This window comes from Pagrus major, chromosome 15 (assembly GCF_040436345.1).
Source record: "Pagrus major chromosome 15, Pma_NU_1.0".
Lineage (NCBI taxonomy): Eukaryota > Metazoa > Chordata > Actinopteri > Spariformes > Sparidae > Pagrus > Pagrus major.
Window position 1 is genome coordinate 9,886,248 of NC_133229.1, and position 17,612 is coordinate 9,903,859.

General features: G+C 36.9%; 1 protein-coding gene across 1 annotated transcript in view; it reads right to left on the bottom strand.

The window, feature by feature from the left end:
- lmbrd1 (LMBR1 domain containing 1) overlaps positions 1–17,612 on the bottom strand; it is a 68,354-nt gene that overhangs the window by 49,537 nt on the left and 1,205 nt on the right. The window contains exons 2-3 of the mRNA XM_073482093.1: positions 16,874–17,050; positions 14,124–14,187 (exon numbers count right to left, since the gene is read on the bottom strand). Of these exons, the coding sequence (XP_073338194.1) occupies positions 14,124–14,187; positions 16,874–17,050 (241 nt within the window). The remainder of the gene's footprint in view (positions 1–14,123; positions 14,188–16,873; positions 17,051–17,612) is intronic.

Genomic DNA, 17,612 nt, shown 5'->3' on the forward strand with positions numbered 1-17,612 from the left:
GTCTGTTTCATATGACACAAAAAAACACTTTCAGGCAACCACACCCTGCTACTTTATAAGGAAAACGAAAACATATGGGACTTGTGTTACATTGAAGTGCAACTAAAAAACTGGCTGTTGTTGCAATTCCCATTAGCTGAAAAAAAGCAGACACCCAGGGTAGTTAAAGCAAAAAAGCCTTTAATATAACACAACAACGTCTGATATATAAAAATAACTTGAGGTCCCGAGACATGAGAGAATTTCAGCTCATGTTAAGGCTTCCATCACATCCTATTGTTGCTTTCTTTTTGTGCTTATTGTGTTTAATTGCTTTGAGTTCTGCTCAAATTCCTCTCTTTTACTTTACTGTGATCCAGATAATTCATTCTTTATGACAGTGACACAGTATTATGAGTTCGAGGTGCAATGTTTCTAATTATTTGAAACTAATAACTCTAGTTAGAAGCATGCTAGTGGGTTTGTGAAATGCAGCAATTTGAGGAAGTGTTTTAAAGAATTTATATTTGGGCCCTACAGGTGGTTATTTCATAAGAGGTCCATTAAGCAATCATCATTAACCAATCATTAACCTTATTTCATTAAGGTGCTAATACTCAAAATTTTACTACAAATATTGTATGTATACTTTCAGGCATTTTTTAACAAAAATCCCCTTAATGTATTTGTGTTCTGTTAAGGTTTTGAGCAGGCCTACACAAGAATTGATGAAAAAGAACTAACATTAATTGTTTAATTGTTGATAAATTTTTTTAAAAAGAAACGATATTCCAGCGCACACCAGGATACGATTGACACTGTTTTATTATTGCAAACAACAAGAAGCAAACTACGGCTACCGGCTGCATCCAGAAGAGAAGAGATTAATTGTGTATCCCGATATAGGTAAAAATATTGTATGGCATTATCTCCTAGCCGTTATGTTGAGTGTATGCATGTTAACCAAAAGGTTAAATATTTATTTTTGAATAGAAACATTTACAATCCCACCAGTAAGTTTCCCACATTATGATTGGTGTGGTTTTATTTGGTAGATTATCAAGCTAACACATTTATTCATCCTGTGAGCTGATACTGTAGTCCCTTTGGGTCTGCTGCTTTTCAAACAGTAGCTCAAGCTGAGGTTTAACATGGCACGTTAAGCAATGTTAAACAGCTAACAGCTTTACAATGGTGTCTAACCATGGTTGACAAGATTTATTTTAATTTATTATTAGGTTGAATAATTCAGTTAACTTTATTGTTCTCCATCTTTGGATGAGTGGACCAAGACCACATTATAACAACTGTTACCAATCAAAAATATCATACATAATATTGATAGCAGTTTTTATACAGGTGTTGTCTATATAAGTGCTATCTATAAAAGCCAGTTAATACGATAATATCACTTGGTGTGTTCTGAGTAAACTTAGAATGCTGTCATCTCAAAAAACTGATTAAATTAGAGGAGTACTTGCATTTGAACACATTAACCATCTTCCATTGTATTCTTGAACATTGCTTTTGCAAAACTAACAAAGCAGGCAATCATCACTCCCATTTTCATGTTGACCACTGCAAGAGGAAATGGTATTCTGCATCAGAAATCGATCAAATTTACCTAAGTGGGTGACCCTCTGTATGAAGTGGATGCAACACACCAGTCTTTGGTGGAAAAGACTTTCTATTCTCTGATCCAAGCCTTTTTTGTTTGTTTGGTTCTCCCTGTACAAGCAGCTTTTATAGAGAAAAGACCAACACTCAAATACATTAGAAATTCATAGAATGGAGGTGAGGCAAAAACACTTAAATAGAGAGATGCTATTTCAAGCTTGGGGCTTTTCTTTCCGCAGCAAATGGATGTCAGTGAAGACAGCCCAGACAACCCCAAAATAACTCAAAGAAAAGCATGTTGCAAAGATGTGTTCAGCAACATGGTTGGCATAGCTCAATAGCCCCTTGAGGTGATAATGTGAATCATTAGCACCAGTCACATTGTGATGCCAACTCAAAAAAAATGTGCAGGAAGGCAAACAGCTCACCACAGACACATCAATTTCACTTTTTTCCTGGTAGAGAGGTTTGATCTGACAGCAGCTGTTTTTAATTTATGAATCAGGCCTCAATTTAACGTCACCAAAATCTAACTAAATGAAAGGGTTTAAACCATTAACCCATAAGAGATTTAGGCCTTCACATAAGAAAAGAACTACTAAAAACATGCCTGAAGCAATATGATGATAGCATGATAAACTACACAACAAATTTAAATCGAAAACATGCTGCTGATAACCACTTAATCCATAACATCAGCACCGCACTTCGACTTCAATGTACATGTGGAAAACAACCGCTCTGTATCAGTCAAGACTGCATTGCCTTAAGCAAGTACAAACATGTACCCTGTGAAATGGACTATATTTCACAAAACACTCTCTCAGCTGCAGACAAATGAATGTCACTGTTATAGTGGCTTGCTTTTTGCCAGCTGTGATTGTGACAGGGCATTACTTTCAATAAACACATGCTCATTGCTCCACTAAGGTATCCATTTACACTCATTTAGAGGCAGACAAACTGAGTTTAGGATGATGCCAGGAGCCAATAAATGCAAGCCATGCACAGTATGCAGCCGTTGGCATATGCTTGTGGGTTAAGGCAATGGGTAAAATTAATCATAACAACATGAATATTAACATACTGAGAGAATAGGTCATACTGCATTACCATGTATCATCCATTACTCTCTAAGCAGATCTTCTACTGGGAAGAACGCCTGACCAGGGACAAGAGTTTAGCACATTTATCCCCCTGACAGAGAGTAAAGGACTAAATAATTAATTGTCCTTGCTTAACCCTTTAAAGTTATTGTGTTCATATATAGCATATACTCCAACTTACTCATGGTGGAAGCAAAAAAAGTAAAAATAAATCTATTATAATATTTTGGAGATTTGGTAGGAGAAGTGGCTATAAAAGCTTATAGTCTACCAATGGAGTGCCAGCTGGGTAAACAAAGTGAGGACAATAGTTATACCTTGTTATGTCTTAATAATTATTTGTGGAAATTTATAACAATTATAACTAGGGATGTGCACAATTAGTCAGCCAGTCGATTAAACATTGCTAACCTCGCTAGTCAGCAGTTCAACTTATGATTATTATTATTATCTTAATAATGTATTCAAAATTTACACTGAAAATGCTTTAAATAAAGTTAAAAAAAAAGATGTCATGACTTCCGAGTAAAATGTTGCTTTATAAAAAACGAGCATCCGTTACGAACTAACAATGATGGTTTAAGATTTATTTACGTATTTGCTATGCAATTACGGTGACAAAATAAAGAAGTTGTAATCATCAGAATTTTTTTTTTAAAAGACATTGTTACCTTGAACTTTGCTTTACGTTGAATAAGTGTTATTTGTTACCTTTCATCAGTGGGTTGTCGTGTTCTGTAGGATAATGTGCAAGGTTCATAATGCATGGTGCAAAGTTCGACACATTCAAAATTTGTTTTGGCTGTTGAGGTTTGTGTTTAACAGTTTCAAAAGGCTCTCATAATGCACAAAATATTTTAGGGGACGATGTTTAACCTTGTGGATTAAATTTTGCTCAATTTGACTGTGTTTGAGTGTTTTAATGCTTTTAGACTAGTCGACCAATGTAAGGTTAAACTTGCCTAAAACATCAGGGAAATTAGTCGTCAGGAGCATCCCTAATTATAACTATTATTAACTCTGAATCAGAGCAGTACCAATAGTTTCACTTCCAGCACCATGTATGGCTTAATGAGAAACATTAGACCCTTGTCCTCACCTTACTGTGACCCTCCACAGAGGGATTAGCACCTGGACTCTTGTCCCTTGCAGACTGGCAAAATGTATTACATTTTTGTGAAAATTAAATGCCAGGGGAGATATCTCACAGAAACACTGTCTCTGACAAAGGACTCCAGAGACTGAAGAAACTATCTGTCTGTACAGACACTTGCTGAAAGGTATGACACTACAAGCTTGCGCTCTCATTTTCAGTAAACATCAGGGGAGACACCATTTTTGGAGGGCCAAACCTGGGATGAAACACAAGTGGATATTAGATCTAAATTTGACAGGTAGCATGAAGGACATGCTGCCCGTGTTGCTCTTATGTGTGAGTAAACAGGTGTTATAGCTAATATGCGAGACAAAAGAACTTGATAGTCTATGAAGACTCGCTGCTGTTAGTTGTTAAGCCACTTAATGCAGCTTATAGGTCAAACAAAGGTATGATAAGATAGAAAAAGAAACATTTTCAGTATCAAATAATAATTTCTTAAAGTGAAATTTTAAAATCACAAAACCTACTCCAGAATATTTTTAACTGTACATTTAGGGCATGTAACTGCTTTTTTTAACTATGTTTTCAATTGTTCACAACCATGAAAGCCGAAACAACACATTCACTTCCCTTGTTTCCCATGCACTTGTATCAGACTCTGCAAACATGTCTGTAAGGATCATTTTTTTGTTTGTTTTTTTGCCATTAAGAATCATTACTATGATAAAGAATAAACTCAAAACAATATCATATCAGGAGATGTGCTGACTCCCATTTCTTACAGTATATTAGCAGCATGTTTGCATTGACTGTTTCTTTGGCTATCACACTCAACTGTTTTGATTTACTCTTCTTGGCCCACCTCTCTCACACCCGCATTTCACACTGTCACCCAATTTTTTTAGATTTACTGACTCCAACCTGACAAGATGGCAGAGAGTAGTAAACAAACTCTCTGGATACCTATAGGTTTTTTGCAGATGCTAATTCTGCTTGGAGAATCTCTTACCTCCATCCAAATGTTTTTTGTAGTTTGTTGCCATGTGCTTGACTATAAACTGTTGCAAAATGAAAACAGTCTGCTGTCACATTTTAACATTTTGTTTCATTCCATTGGTCAATGGCAAGATTGTTTGGGATGAAAAGAAGTCACAAATGGACTCCACATGTCACCTTGTCAGTGTAATTTCTAAGGACATGAGCAGTGAGCTGGTATGGAAGAACCTCTTAAGACGAACAACATCTTTGTGCACCACATTATCGAAATGTTCCTGAGCCGGTCTCAGTATTTTTAAAGCTCCATTAAGCACAACCAACCTTCCTATAAGGAGGTTCACAGAATACATACTGCACCATGCCACTTAGATACATTACAGGAAAAAGAATAATAACAGCCTCATGGGCCATTCCAAAATTGGAGGACATTTTATGTCCCACCCATGAAACTTCAAATAATAAGTTTACAAAATACAAAATCATGCAGTTGTTGTGTAACTTTTACTTGTCCAGAGACCAACTCTAAATAAACTGGGAGAAAAAATAATTTGAAAATATTTTTTAAAATATCAAATAAGTCTGGAGTACCCCCTAATATGCTATTTTTCTCTTGTCCCACACCCTTGGTGACCAAATTGAACTCCAATAAAAACTGTCAAAATGACATTTAAATCTACTTTTTTTTGTATTGTTTTGTTCATAGATGTCTCTTGTAGATGGGGAAACATCTTTTTAATAAAACATAATGTTTTAAATAAGTATTATTATGCAAGAAACCCGTGTCCCACAACTTGCATGCAACCCTGTTACCTTAAACTTTTTAGCATGGTAAAAGAAGAAGAAAAGGGTTAGCCACATGACAGACTAGAATTGACATCATCAAACAGTTTCCCAACAGCATGGGTAGAGCAAAGGTATGTCCTCTCTTATATTTTTCAAAAATTAATAACATTGTCAGCCTTGCTTGAATGTCTCACTCTACCTCACGCAACCCTGTTATGCATAATTCCAGAATAATATAAATACTTTACTTGTTTACTTATGTAAGTTTGTCATCTTGGTAAATGCTAACAGCTAGTTAAACAGCTAGCATAGATTTGTGAGAAAACGCTAAAATTAGCATGTATTTGCAACCCTGTTGGTAACAGGGTTGCGCCAGATTTAGTAAATATCAAATGAAACATGTAATATAAAAAAAAAATCCTTTTATGCCTGAGATGAGCCAATAAAGTTTTTTATAGTTTAATACCTATTATTGATGAATATGTAACAGAAAATTGTCAAATAGAAGGTTAATTTTTTGAAAATTCCGAAGCCCAAATGTCCTCCAATTCTGGAATGACCCTTATATTAAAGCAAAGACATATTTGAAGATTCAAATTTTTTTCAAAGCAAGATTTGCATAGATCTCTCAGCATTGGACATCACAGCTTACATCCATGCTGCAATAAATCAACATGCTTCACCCCTTTTTTAATATCATTAGGGCTGTCAGGAGAGGAGAGTAAAGACTTAATCCTACCCATAAAACATATGACATCGAGAAGACACACATTTTCAGGACATTTCTTCAGAAGTATTCAGAAGAGGCTGCATGTGTTTGTTTTTGTTTTTATTATATCGTGGAATTTTAGTAAAAAACATACATTTCTATTGCTAAGTAATTTGAAGAAATCAGGTAAGAAGGTAATGTGAAATTGAGGACATATAAGAAAAAAAAACTGGCTGCATTCAGAGTAAGTTTTCATCAATCTTGTCTTCATATTGGATCCATGTGCAGTAATAGGGACGTTCATCATGAAGTGATGACATTTATGCATTATTTGTAAACAAGATCATTGGAAAGCTGGACATAGAAATGTTATTTTTAGCTTTTTGGCAGGCTAACAGTCAATGACACATCCATCAACATAACATTTATCATATTTACTGTCATGGTGGGAAAAGTGTCTTAGAATTGATTATTAATGACTTTCTCTTTTGGCTTGTTATGTCCGCCAAGGAGGTTATGTTTTTTCCTGCACCCATTTTATTGTTTGTTTGTTGGTCAGCAGGATTACACAAAAACTAGTAAACAGATCTCCACAAAAACTTGGATGGAGGATGGGTATCGGCCCAGAATACCCTATTAACTTTAGGTGCGGATCTGGTGGATCCAGAATATTTTCTCACTTATTTCATCATTGCACGATGGGGCATTTTTGACATTTTCTTAAATTTCTCAGGGAACAATGCATGGATCTTGTTAAAAAGAAATCTGGGACAATAAGGTGGCTAGTATCTATAAGTGAGAGTAACTTGGTGCAGATCATAAATCTGGTGATCTTAAATTATGGTGAGCAGTTCGGGTGTTTTGAAATTTAGACAGAATTTGATATTGGATAGGCTTAGTCTGAATTAAACAGGACTGTTGGGCCTTGGTGGAGGTATTCACTCTACTGAGGACCATTCTAGTTTTGTCTATAGAGCTTCATTTGAAATAACAATAACAGATATCAGTTGACAGTTTTTATTTTATTAAAAATCTATTTGAGTTATTTATGAGCTTGCGTAACAAAATCTGTTAGAGAAGTTAGTTACCCCATGTATTCAATAGGTAACACACACCAAATAATTAACATTTGTTGACTGTATAAATTAGCACTAGGTATTCTGCCAAATTCAGCAAATGGCATCTGCATGAAAAAAAAGCTCTTAGATGATTGTTCTAAGATTGATTGCTAAAACAATGATGATAGAAAAGGGAGAGAAATTAGTACACCAGTACATCAGAATGGCCAACATTTACTGATTATAGATATAGTGTTATAAGCATACCTATCTATAAGCTGGATCATATTTTGTTTTAACAGAGGCTTCTATCATTAAGAGGTAACCGCATGCTAGGGCTGGGCAAACTCTATTGGTATGTTTACGTTGCGCAGTTCTGCAAGTCAATGAGGTTATGTGAAGTTTTGAAAACAGAAGTAAGAGGACATCAATATATATATTGCGATCACTGAAAAGTATATTGTGGGCGCCTTCAGAAATCATGAGATAGCTCAACCCTACTGAATGCTAACAATTTTGTCCATAGTCTAAATGTCAATATTTGGAGGCAGACAAAAGGTAGACGTGAAGAGCTATGGGTTGTGGTTTTTGCACATAATGGCAAGAAAAGTGCCCTTTTCTTCTTCTGCACACTGGGCAATGTTCTTATCGTTGAAGGCCCTTTGTATCACACAAACTGTCCTCCAAAATAAAACTGCAATTTGTCATTGTTTTCAGGATGCTCTTAAAAGAAGTACTAGGCTACCACTTTCCAATAAAATTCAGTCAGCACATGTAGGTGGACAAGAATCACAGACAAAAAGAAAGTACTTGCAGTGTATTTACAAGAGGGTTGCATCCTCTCTTGCTTCTTTTCTACAAATGGCGTTAAAAAAGGCCCAGAGAAAGGCAATGATTTATTCAAAGGGCCCAGGGGTATTTTGCCCTGTTGCTTAAGGGTCTTATGCACGACTGCTTTGAAGTGCTGAGCAGTCCAAGGAAATGTATAAATGGACAGAGGCTGGAGATTGAAAGGCTAGGCTTTCAAACTTAGAGTTCATCAAAGATCACATAAAGCTATTTGGGCTCTAAAAGGAAGTGGGTGTTCAAGTTACAGAGATTCATGCCCTCTGTAGAGCTAAAAGTACATTTTATCAAATATTACACTATATAGCATTTGTGAATAACTGCAAGGTACATGCTCTACAGACAGTAAGTAAATATCACTTTGACAGAATATTATCACTTTCTATTTTTTGCCATTACAATATTCTGATTAGCTATTATCTCTCTATGCATCCTATGTAAATAACGGCAGTATACCCATCATGGTCATAAATGCATGCTTTTATCTAAGATGTAACATAAGTGGAATGCATTTACTTGACCTACTTATGATGTTACTGTTAATGTGTACTGTAGCCACCAAGAAAAAGGAGTCTGAGCAACGGTGAAATTTCACATGACGCACAGGGGGCATTCACATAAACACACATCCAGTTCAATGAACAGTAGGTTGCAAAACAACCACTAAATATCACCCACTCCAACTGATTCTGTATAATTGCAGGAGTTTCTTTTAAAAAATAGAATAAAAACCTGGTAAAAAAGTTAAAAAAAAAAAAAAAAAGAAAATCATTAAAATAACAATGGAATTGTGCTATAATTACCTCCAATAACTACCACACCATGACAATGTTGTGCTTAAAACACTCCACAGTGTAATTATACAGCAGGAAACTGGATTCAAAGGTGCTGCAGAAATGTTGACAATATTAATTATAGGTTTGATGAAAGACTTGTACAATGCAACATTTCTGAACCAGAAACTGACAGAAATTCACCACATGACAGCTATGTAAGGCCATCAAGTGATTTCAAATATTAAGTAAATAGTGTGCTAAAAAACCACTGGACATACACATGCTTATTAACTGTGATCACCACTGAATACAAATCAATCTGCCTTGCAGAAAAACATGCTCCAGTGGAGGAAATAGGTAATCTTTATGTCAACCCTGTAATTATTCTATTTGTGAAGAGAAAAATGGACAGTACTGTCAAATATGGCCTTAAAGAAAATTCCACTTTAAAGGTTAGATCTGTAAGGAAGCTGTGCATACAAAACACATGGAGCTAGGTCTCCACCTACTGGCAAATAAAAAAGGAATGTCCCTCCAAACAGAGAGGAAAGAGTCTCTGGTTATGCATAAACATAATCAGCAAAACAGTAACATAGACTATGCAGCCAAAATAAGACATATCATATTTTCATATTTAGCCTACTACTGTAGCCTTCAACAAAGTATGACTTTGCCTCAGCACACAGTCCTCTTATACTGTCATCTCCACAAACAGCTACTTGCTGCAGAGACGTGTTGCTACATAGAAATGCATCATGAATCCCATTTGACTTTCAAAAATAATAAGTGGTAAGCCAGTATCTGAACAAATTATTATTTAACTTGAAATAGCCAAGGCAACTGATCAAATTCAGCAGAAAATCTTCAACAATCTCACAATATATTGCTATAACACCTACTGTCAGCTTAACAGAAAACAACTACAAATCTAACCATAACAACAAAGTGCAATGACCCGAGGAACATGTCATAATAATAAATAAAAGGCACCCCTAAGCTTTGAATACATTGGCAATATTTAAAATGCACTGTAACTCTATTCCAAAAATATGCTCGGAGGAACTGAGCACAGTATCAATCAAAACTGCAAGGCTCTGATTTTTGTATTTCAGGTGGTGTTACAAGCACTCAACCTTCCTTATCTACAGCCAAAGGTTACAACACCACAACAAATTTGCAAGCCAATCATTCCGCAGCACACAGTCCCGGAGCTATGATCACACGTATACATGCCTGAGGCAAGCAGCAAAATCTTTCAAGCTTTGCTCTTATCCCTCTCCTAGCTCCTAGAATGCATACTGTTGGTGTGTCTAAGATGTTTCTGCTGGATAAGAAAATGTATATGTGAGAAAAACATTTCTTTTTCCTCTGTGAAAAGCATGAACAAACTATAAAGACAACGTATCTAATCAAAGCATTTATGTGGAATAAGACTAGAAACAGCATAACATGAATCCCACATTGTGAAGTGCCGTTTGATGCAAAGGAAGTCTAACTGTCACACAAAGCAATAATAAAATTTTAGATTGTGACTTTAGGTTAATTCTGAAACTTTCTGATCAGATAGAGATATACATAATAAGCAAACTTCTGAAGCAACTATATGAGCTTTTCATTTGATGTGTGACAAATTTCCTGAGTGTAACTGCTGCATCATGAACATGGTTTCCAGGCAGTTTGTCCATTAAATAAATTAAATTACTGATGGGACACAGCCTTGCATTCAAGTCTAAGCTGACAGAATGATTCATTTGTTTAAGTGTGTTTGAAGCAAAGTTTCCATTTAAGGAGATAACTTACCCAAAGTATAGATAGCAACAGAGGAAATCAATCTTGTGTATGAAATCATACTTGTGTACTGTGTCCAGAGGACCTTATTCTGTCGTCCCTTCAATGCTGGATTCACATTCAGTCTTCTGTGGTCTGTGAAAGCCAATTTTCTGATGTCACCACACCAGTGGAAGTGGTTTCTTTGATTGGGCTGTCTGGGCAAGGAGACAGCTTGTCTTCCTTGCATTTGGCATTTCTGAACAGACGGTACATAACAGTGTTGCTGACAGGCACTTTAAGCCAGCATCTGTTCGAAAACGTGTGATCTAGTGTCTCTGGCATGACTGAATTTGCTATCGTCAAAGACAACGCACTCATGTTATCCATTAATATGACAATCAGTAGAAGAAGAAAGAAATAAAATGGCACTAATAGCTTTGAGTTAGGAATTTATCAGCCAAACAGCCTGGATACTGTCCCCATGAATTGCAACTACAGAAAAATACTAGAATTATGGAGCGATCCATTGGGACTAGACCTGCCCTCTCTCATAGCAAAAGAATCTGTCAAGATAAGTCCAAACCTACTAATAATACAATACAGCATGTCACAAGCCAAAACCAAATTGTCAGTGCCAGTGAAATGGTATCGTTTTACTGAATACAAGCCAGACATGACAATTATGACAAGTGAAACAAGTGAGGACTAGCTTGGTGAGAATACAAGAACAGTTGTAGCTGTTGGTTTTCTTGGAAAGTAATACTGCCCACTGTGTTTTCTGCTGTTGTTGTTGTTTTGTTTTGCCAACTAGAATAGGGCAAGGGACACAAGCCCAGAGATGATACAAAGGTTGTAAACACATTCTTGGCGAAAATAAAGCCAAATAAAAGAGTATTCAATTCACAAACTCCTGTCACAGACTGTATTGTTGATATCTCATCTTTATCCTTTAAAACATTACAAAAGACAAAAACCTCAAAATCCACTTCTTATTCTATTTTGCGTTCACATACGTAAAACTGGTCTGACAATGACCCAGCAGCTCCCTCTTGAGGAGAGCTTTTAGCCTGCATGCAGTCAAGATGTTTCTCATGCCTAAAAGGCACTGCACACTCACACAGGTGTTTTCACTTATTCTGGCTAATTAGACCTCTGCCCAGGTTACAGTAAGACTGAGCTTAGTCTAACTCACCCAATGTAGACTGTGGGTATAAGCTTGCCACTGGGGCACCGGTTTCAGGCAGCATTCTTCTCATTTCCGCTAGGATTATGGTTAGTCTCCGTCACTACAGGAAGCATCAACAATTACCTCCGAGCTACCAACCTATATGCGGAAAATGGAAAGTTACCCTCGAACATAGATTTGTAATAGAACTAGATATGAACTTAAAGATGGTGTCTATTCAGTCGAAGGATAATTGTTGCCTGGTGAATGCACCAGAAAAGGTTTCTTGCTTCTGGGTTTACTTCCTGGGGTATGGGGCCCACTGAATAACACGTTAGCAAGAGCATCATCGAGAGAGAGACAAGCTTGCCCTGACACTATTTTGCAGGGGGCACTGTCACAGCATCCTGGGCTTAGCACCACCCAAAACAATTGTGACTTTTCACCTGTACCAGAATGAGAATTGTTGCAGTCGGACCTTTTTCTGGCTCTGTAGAGATAGGTCTGGCTATGCTAGCCTCAGCTATACTGGAATTACTCATTTCATGAGATAACCAAATTTCATGAGCCAATAAAAATGACAAAGTTGTAATGCAAAACTAATAGGGTCAGACAAGTGTCAATGAAGCAATGTCTGGACCCACAGCTACTGCCAGTCATAATGTATCCACAATGAAAAATCAGTGCTCAAAACTGACAACACCAAAGTCTTATATGACCGACAATAAACTGACAAGAATTGTCAAGAGTATTTTTGTGACAGGTGTTTTCACAACCACTACGTTAAACCTGACTAAATGGTCTATTAAACATCGTTATTTACTTGCTCTGTAAGCAAACTGTCCTCACATGAAGGAGGAAGAGTTTGTAGCCAATCAGATGCAACATCAATATATGCAAAGCAGCATCTTTAATATGTAGTGAAATCGCTGTTACCCATGGAGAAAATAAACTATTGGCGCATCATGGTAGGGTCCAGCAAAGAACATATATGAATACACAAAAATTGACCTTACAAAAATACATAACATTAGAAATAATAAATAATGCCAAATCATACATAAAAACAAGAATTGCAAGGATGCATAAACATGAACCTAGAAAGGAATTAAATATTTGCATTAATGGACATACAGTATATACGACCAATGATGAAAGACTTTAATAGCAAAATGTTAACAAGGCAGAGACTGCAGGGATTGCACATTGTAAACTGCAAATAGTGTAAAGATGTGAGTAAATATGATCATCACTGTCCATCATTAAGACACAGTTGGAAAATTATAAATGACACTAAAATGTTCCTCCATGTGAAGGTCATAAAAACAATTCACTATGTTCATTAGTAACATAGTGATGGGAACATTTTATGTGCTCCATCTAATGCACAAGTCAAATCTAAAACATTTCAGCACACTTAATATGCATGCTAAATCTAATTTATTATTGACAGCTATAGTTGACTAATGTAGGCTGTCTGCTATCTGACAGATTCCATTCATTTTCATGGTCATAGTGGGCTTTTTGCCAGAAAACACTGTAAATGTTTTAATATCTCTGATATATTTCATCATCATGGAAAACAAACTAATCTGTCCGTCCATTAACATCACCCTGTGAAAAGGGCTTTGCACTGTGTGTCATTTCAGCAGTACTGCCCATTATAGTTCATTATTGTATTAGTCCAATTCATTTGAATGCCATGTTCATGTTTATATCAGGTTTTGTGAATAAAATCTAGCTTTTTAAAAAAGGCCAGAGAATGTTTTAAAACCAGTGAGCTATTGTATGGGCATTCAATCTATCCTAAAGTGACAGCCTGAACAAAACTGCTCAGGTGCAGGAAGATGCGCAGCCTGAGTTACTATAGAGATGCCCTGTGTGGAAATGAGTCACCATTGTGACGATGAGCCAGTGTGAATCCACAAGTTAGACTACTAACCATAAGATTGCTGTGTGGGTGAGTCAGGCAGGCCCCAGGTGTTATTAGACTGAAAAGTATGGCTATCAATTGAAATGGGAGATAGGGTTGATATTGTAGCAGAACGACAAAGCAGACACATTAATAGATCGAAAAACAGATAAATTCAACAGAAATAGTCAAACAAAGGGGCTGACTAAAAGTAGATTAATTAGTTTCTGCAGTAATCCTCTCCAGTTAAGATTTGGTCCACACATATGTGCACCCATGTAGATAGGTATTAAGAGAATGCACTTACTGTAATATCCATACAGCACAGTGTCTTCAATTTGTCCCCTCGTCTCATTGTTTGCAGCCCATTCCTGGATGTTACCCAAGGAAAAGTCATGGTGAAAATAAGAATCAAGATCAGCAGGAATAACACAAGAATAAAAATCAATAAAGACAGGCATCAGTTCTAATAAAACTAATCAAAAGACAAAAAATAGTATAGAATACACTATAGTGTGAGAAATAACAACAACACAAAGGGAAGTATGTTGTATTTTCACTTATTTGTTTACCATACTCTACTCAATTCAAGACAGATGTAATACACAAAAAACACATTGCACCAATTAATAAATGAATGCAAGAGCCTGGAAATGGTAAGGCCACACCAAATTAGCAGGCATGTGGGTTATAGTGCAGGAGAGTGCTCTGGCATCTTTGTTTATCTAGTTTCACAAACTGAATTTAGACAAAAACAAAAAATAATGCAAAACCGACAGGCCCGAGGAGTTATAACTCAGAGCTGTCAGACCTTAAAATCTATTTTTATTCATGCAGGTAGCACAGGTGTTGGAAATTGTCCATCATAAGCTTGCATTTCCTGCATTTTACTTTAAGAATGAATCCTCCAATTGGAAAAAAACTGTGAAAAGGTTCAGAAAGATTAAAAACCAGGTATTGCTTTTGAAGAGTAACAGCCTAAAGGGAAATGTCTGTGTCATTCCTGTCAATTTCTGCAGTGTCATGATCCTCACTGCTCCGAGCCAAATCAAATGATCTTTTTCCCATCAGAAGCTTCAGAGTTTTTTACTCTTATATTTTTCTGTTTCCACTTGTCAAATTTCAGCAAACAAGCCACTTGCTGTCATGCCTCATTGCTTATTTAGATTAGATTAAATTAGATTTACTTTATTTATCCCACAACGGGGAAATTCACTTGTTACAACAGCTCAAGATGCAACAAGTACAGGAAAAAGAGTCAGACAAATAGAAAAAATAAGATATTTACAAAAAACAAAGTGAGTGGACAGTGATTGTTCAGGTAGTGCTTGAGTTAAACAGTCTGATGGCTGTGGGGATGAATGATCTGCAATAGCGCTCCTTCTCACACAGTGGGTGTAAGAGTCTGCTGCTGAAAGAGCTGCTCAAGGCTTCCACAGTCTGGTGCAGGGTGTGAGAGGTGTTGTCCATGATTGACGTCAGCTTGGCTAACACCCTCCTCTCACCCACCACCTCTATGGAATTCAGCGGACAGTCCAGGACAGAGCTGACCCTCCTTCCCAGTTTGTTTAGTCTCTTCCTGTCCCTGTCCGTGTTGCTACCTCCCCAAAAGACCACTGCATACAGAAGCGCTGATGCCACCACAGTGTCATAAAATGTTCGAAATAATGTCCTCTGCACACCAAAGGACCTCAGTTATCTCAGCAGATGTCCTTCTTGTACAGGGCATCCGTGTTATCAGTCCAGTCCAGTTTATTGTTAAGGTGAACACTCAGGTATTTGTATTTTGCCACCATCTCTATGTCCAAACCCTGGATGTTCACTGGTGTGATCTGTGGTGTCTTCCTCTGGAAGCTATTTTACTGGTGTTTATATGCAGGTGGTTGCATTCACACCACTTAACAAAGTTGTTGATGACCCCCCCTATATTCCTGTTCGTTCCCCTCAGACATACATCCAACAATGGCTTTATCACAGTGTTGTGCATGAAGTCCGATGTGTACAGGGTGAAAAGGAAGGGAGAGAGCACCGTACCCTGAGGGGCCCCCGTACTGCATACTACCACATCTGTTGGTGAGAAAGTCTATGGTCCATGCAGCCAGGTGTTGGTCAACTCCTGCCCCTTCCAGTTTCCCCCTAGGAAGTGCCAGCTGTATTGTATTGAAAGCACTGGAGAAGTCAAAAAACATGACCCTCACAGTGCGTCCAGTGTAATTTTTGTAATTTTTAATTACCTACACCAAAGAGGTAATGTTTTGGCCCGTGCTGGTTGGTTTGTTAGTTAGTTGGTCAGCAGAATTACACAAAAACTACTTCACAAATATCCATGAAACTTTGATGGAGGAATTGTCTCAGCCCAGAATAAACCCCATTAACTTTGGGTGTGGACCAGAATAAAGGGATGGGTCCCAGCTTTTTTCTCACTTTCTTTCACATTGCAAGATAGGGTGTTTTGATAGGGATAATTTTCAGTTTCTCAGGGAACAATCCATGGATTGAAATCTGGTGTATTTGTGTGAGTACAATTTGATGTAGATCCAAATAAAAACCAAAATAATATATGTTTCATTTTATATTGGATTAGGCTTGATTGAATAAAGGGAGCAGTTGGGCCTTGGTTGACGTCTGCGCTCTACTGAGTGCCATTCTAGCTGCAAAGAATATAGAAATTATATTTGGTGAAGTAAGTGAGGGATTATGTTATAATGAGTTATCATGTGCTGCCTCAGTTAGGTGGCCATGACTAAAGGACACAAAAAAACCTTTAAGTAATCAAAGAAGCTCTCAGCCCACATGTAGCAACTAATTACCTGCAGCTCAAATGAAGATATCATTACACACTTTGCTAAATCTTCAAATAGAACGAAACAGATTAAATGACTTGGCAAAAAATTTATGAGCCAAGAAATACATTCAGCTGTTAGACTGGACAAAAACAATATCCACTTTGTCTAATTCAAAGGAAATTACAAAGCAAAGTTAAAAGCTGCCTCAGGAAAAGTCGTTAACATTTCTCAGATTGATTTTATTGCCGCTGTTAGAAGAACAGATACTAACCTTATAGGTGCCATTGGGATACTTCATGAATGACACGAGGAATATATCCACTGGTAGAAGTGCTGAGGTTATCAAAGCAATGGCAAGTGCACATATTGCTGTTATGGTTGAAACGACTTCACTCTCTTGTCGGCTTTGGAATTTGCGAATGTAGACCCAACAGAAAGCCAGGATTACCTAAACAGCAAGAGCAAGCAATTAATAATCAAGTTAAAACACAATTATACCTTTATGTAGAAGAGTAAAAATGAGGAATACGATGAGTTGAAAATAATTTGTCCGAGAGCGATCTATCAAATCTACAATTAAATATGAGAGACTATATGCAGTTAAAGAGATCAAAATTAAATGTCAACTTTGCATCTGGATGTATTGTCAGATAGATTGTCTTAATAAAATTCAAAAGGAGGACGTGATGAAGTTATAATGAAATAATGAGACAATTCGACATAATACCCTGCAATAAATTCTACCTATGGTGAGCTTAAATGGGTCACTGCTATATTTTTTTGTTGAACTTTATAATACTGCATTTACAATTTTGTCTACTCAGCTTTGCCTGAGTGATCAAAAATGCTTGAAAAACTCAAGCTAGTGTGTGTGTGTGTGTGTGTGTTGCTACGTAAAAAAAAAAGGTAATACTCAAGCTAAAGCATTGACACATCAAGTAGTGTATTATAAACCGAGAATAGCCTGTCTGCAGGCGCTGTGGAAACAGCTGATGTGATTATATCATACT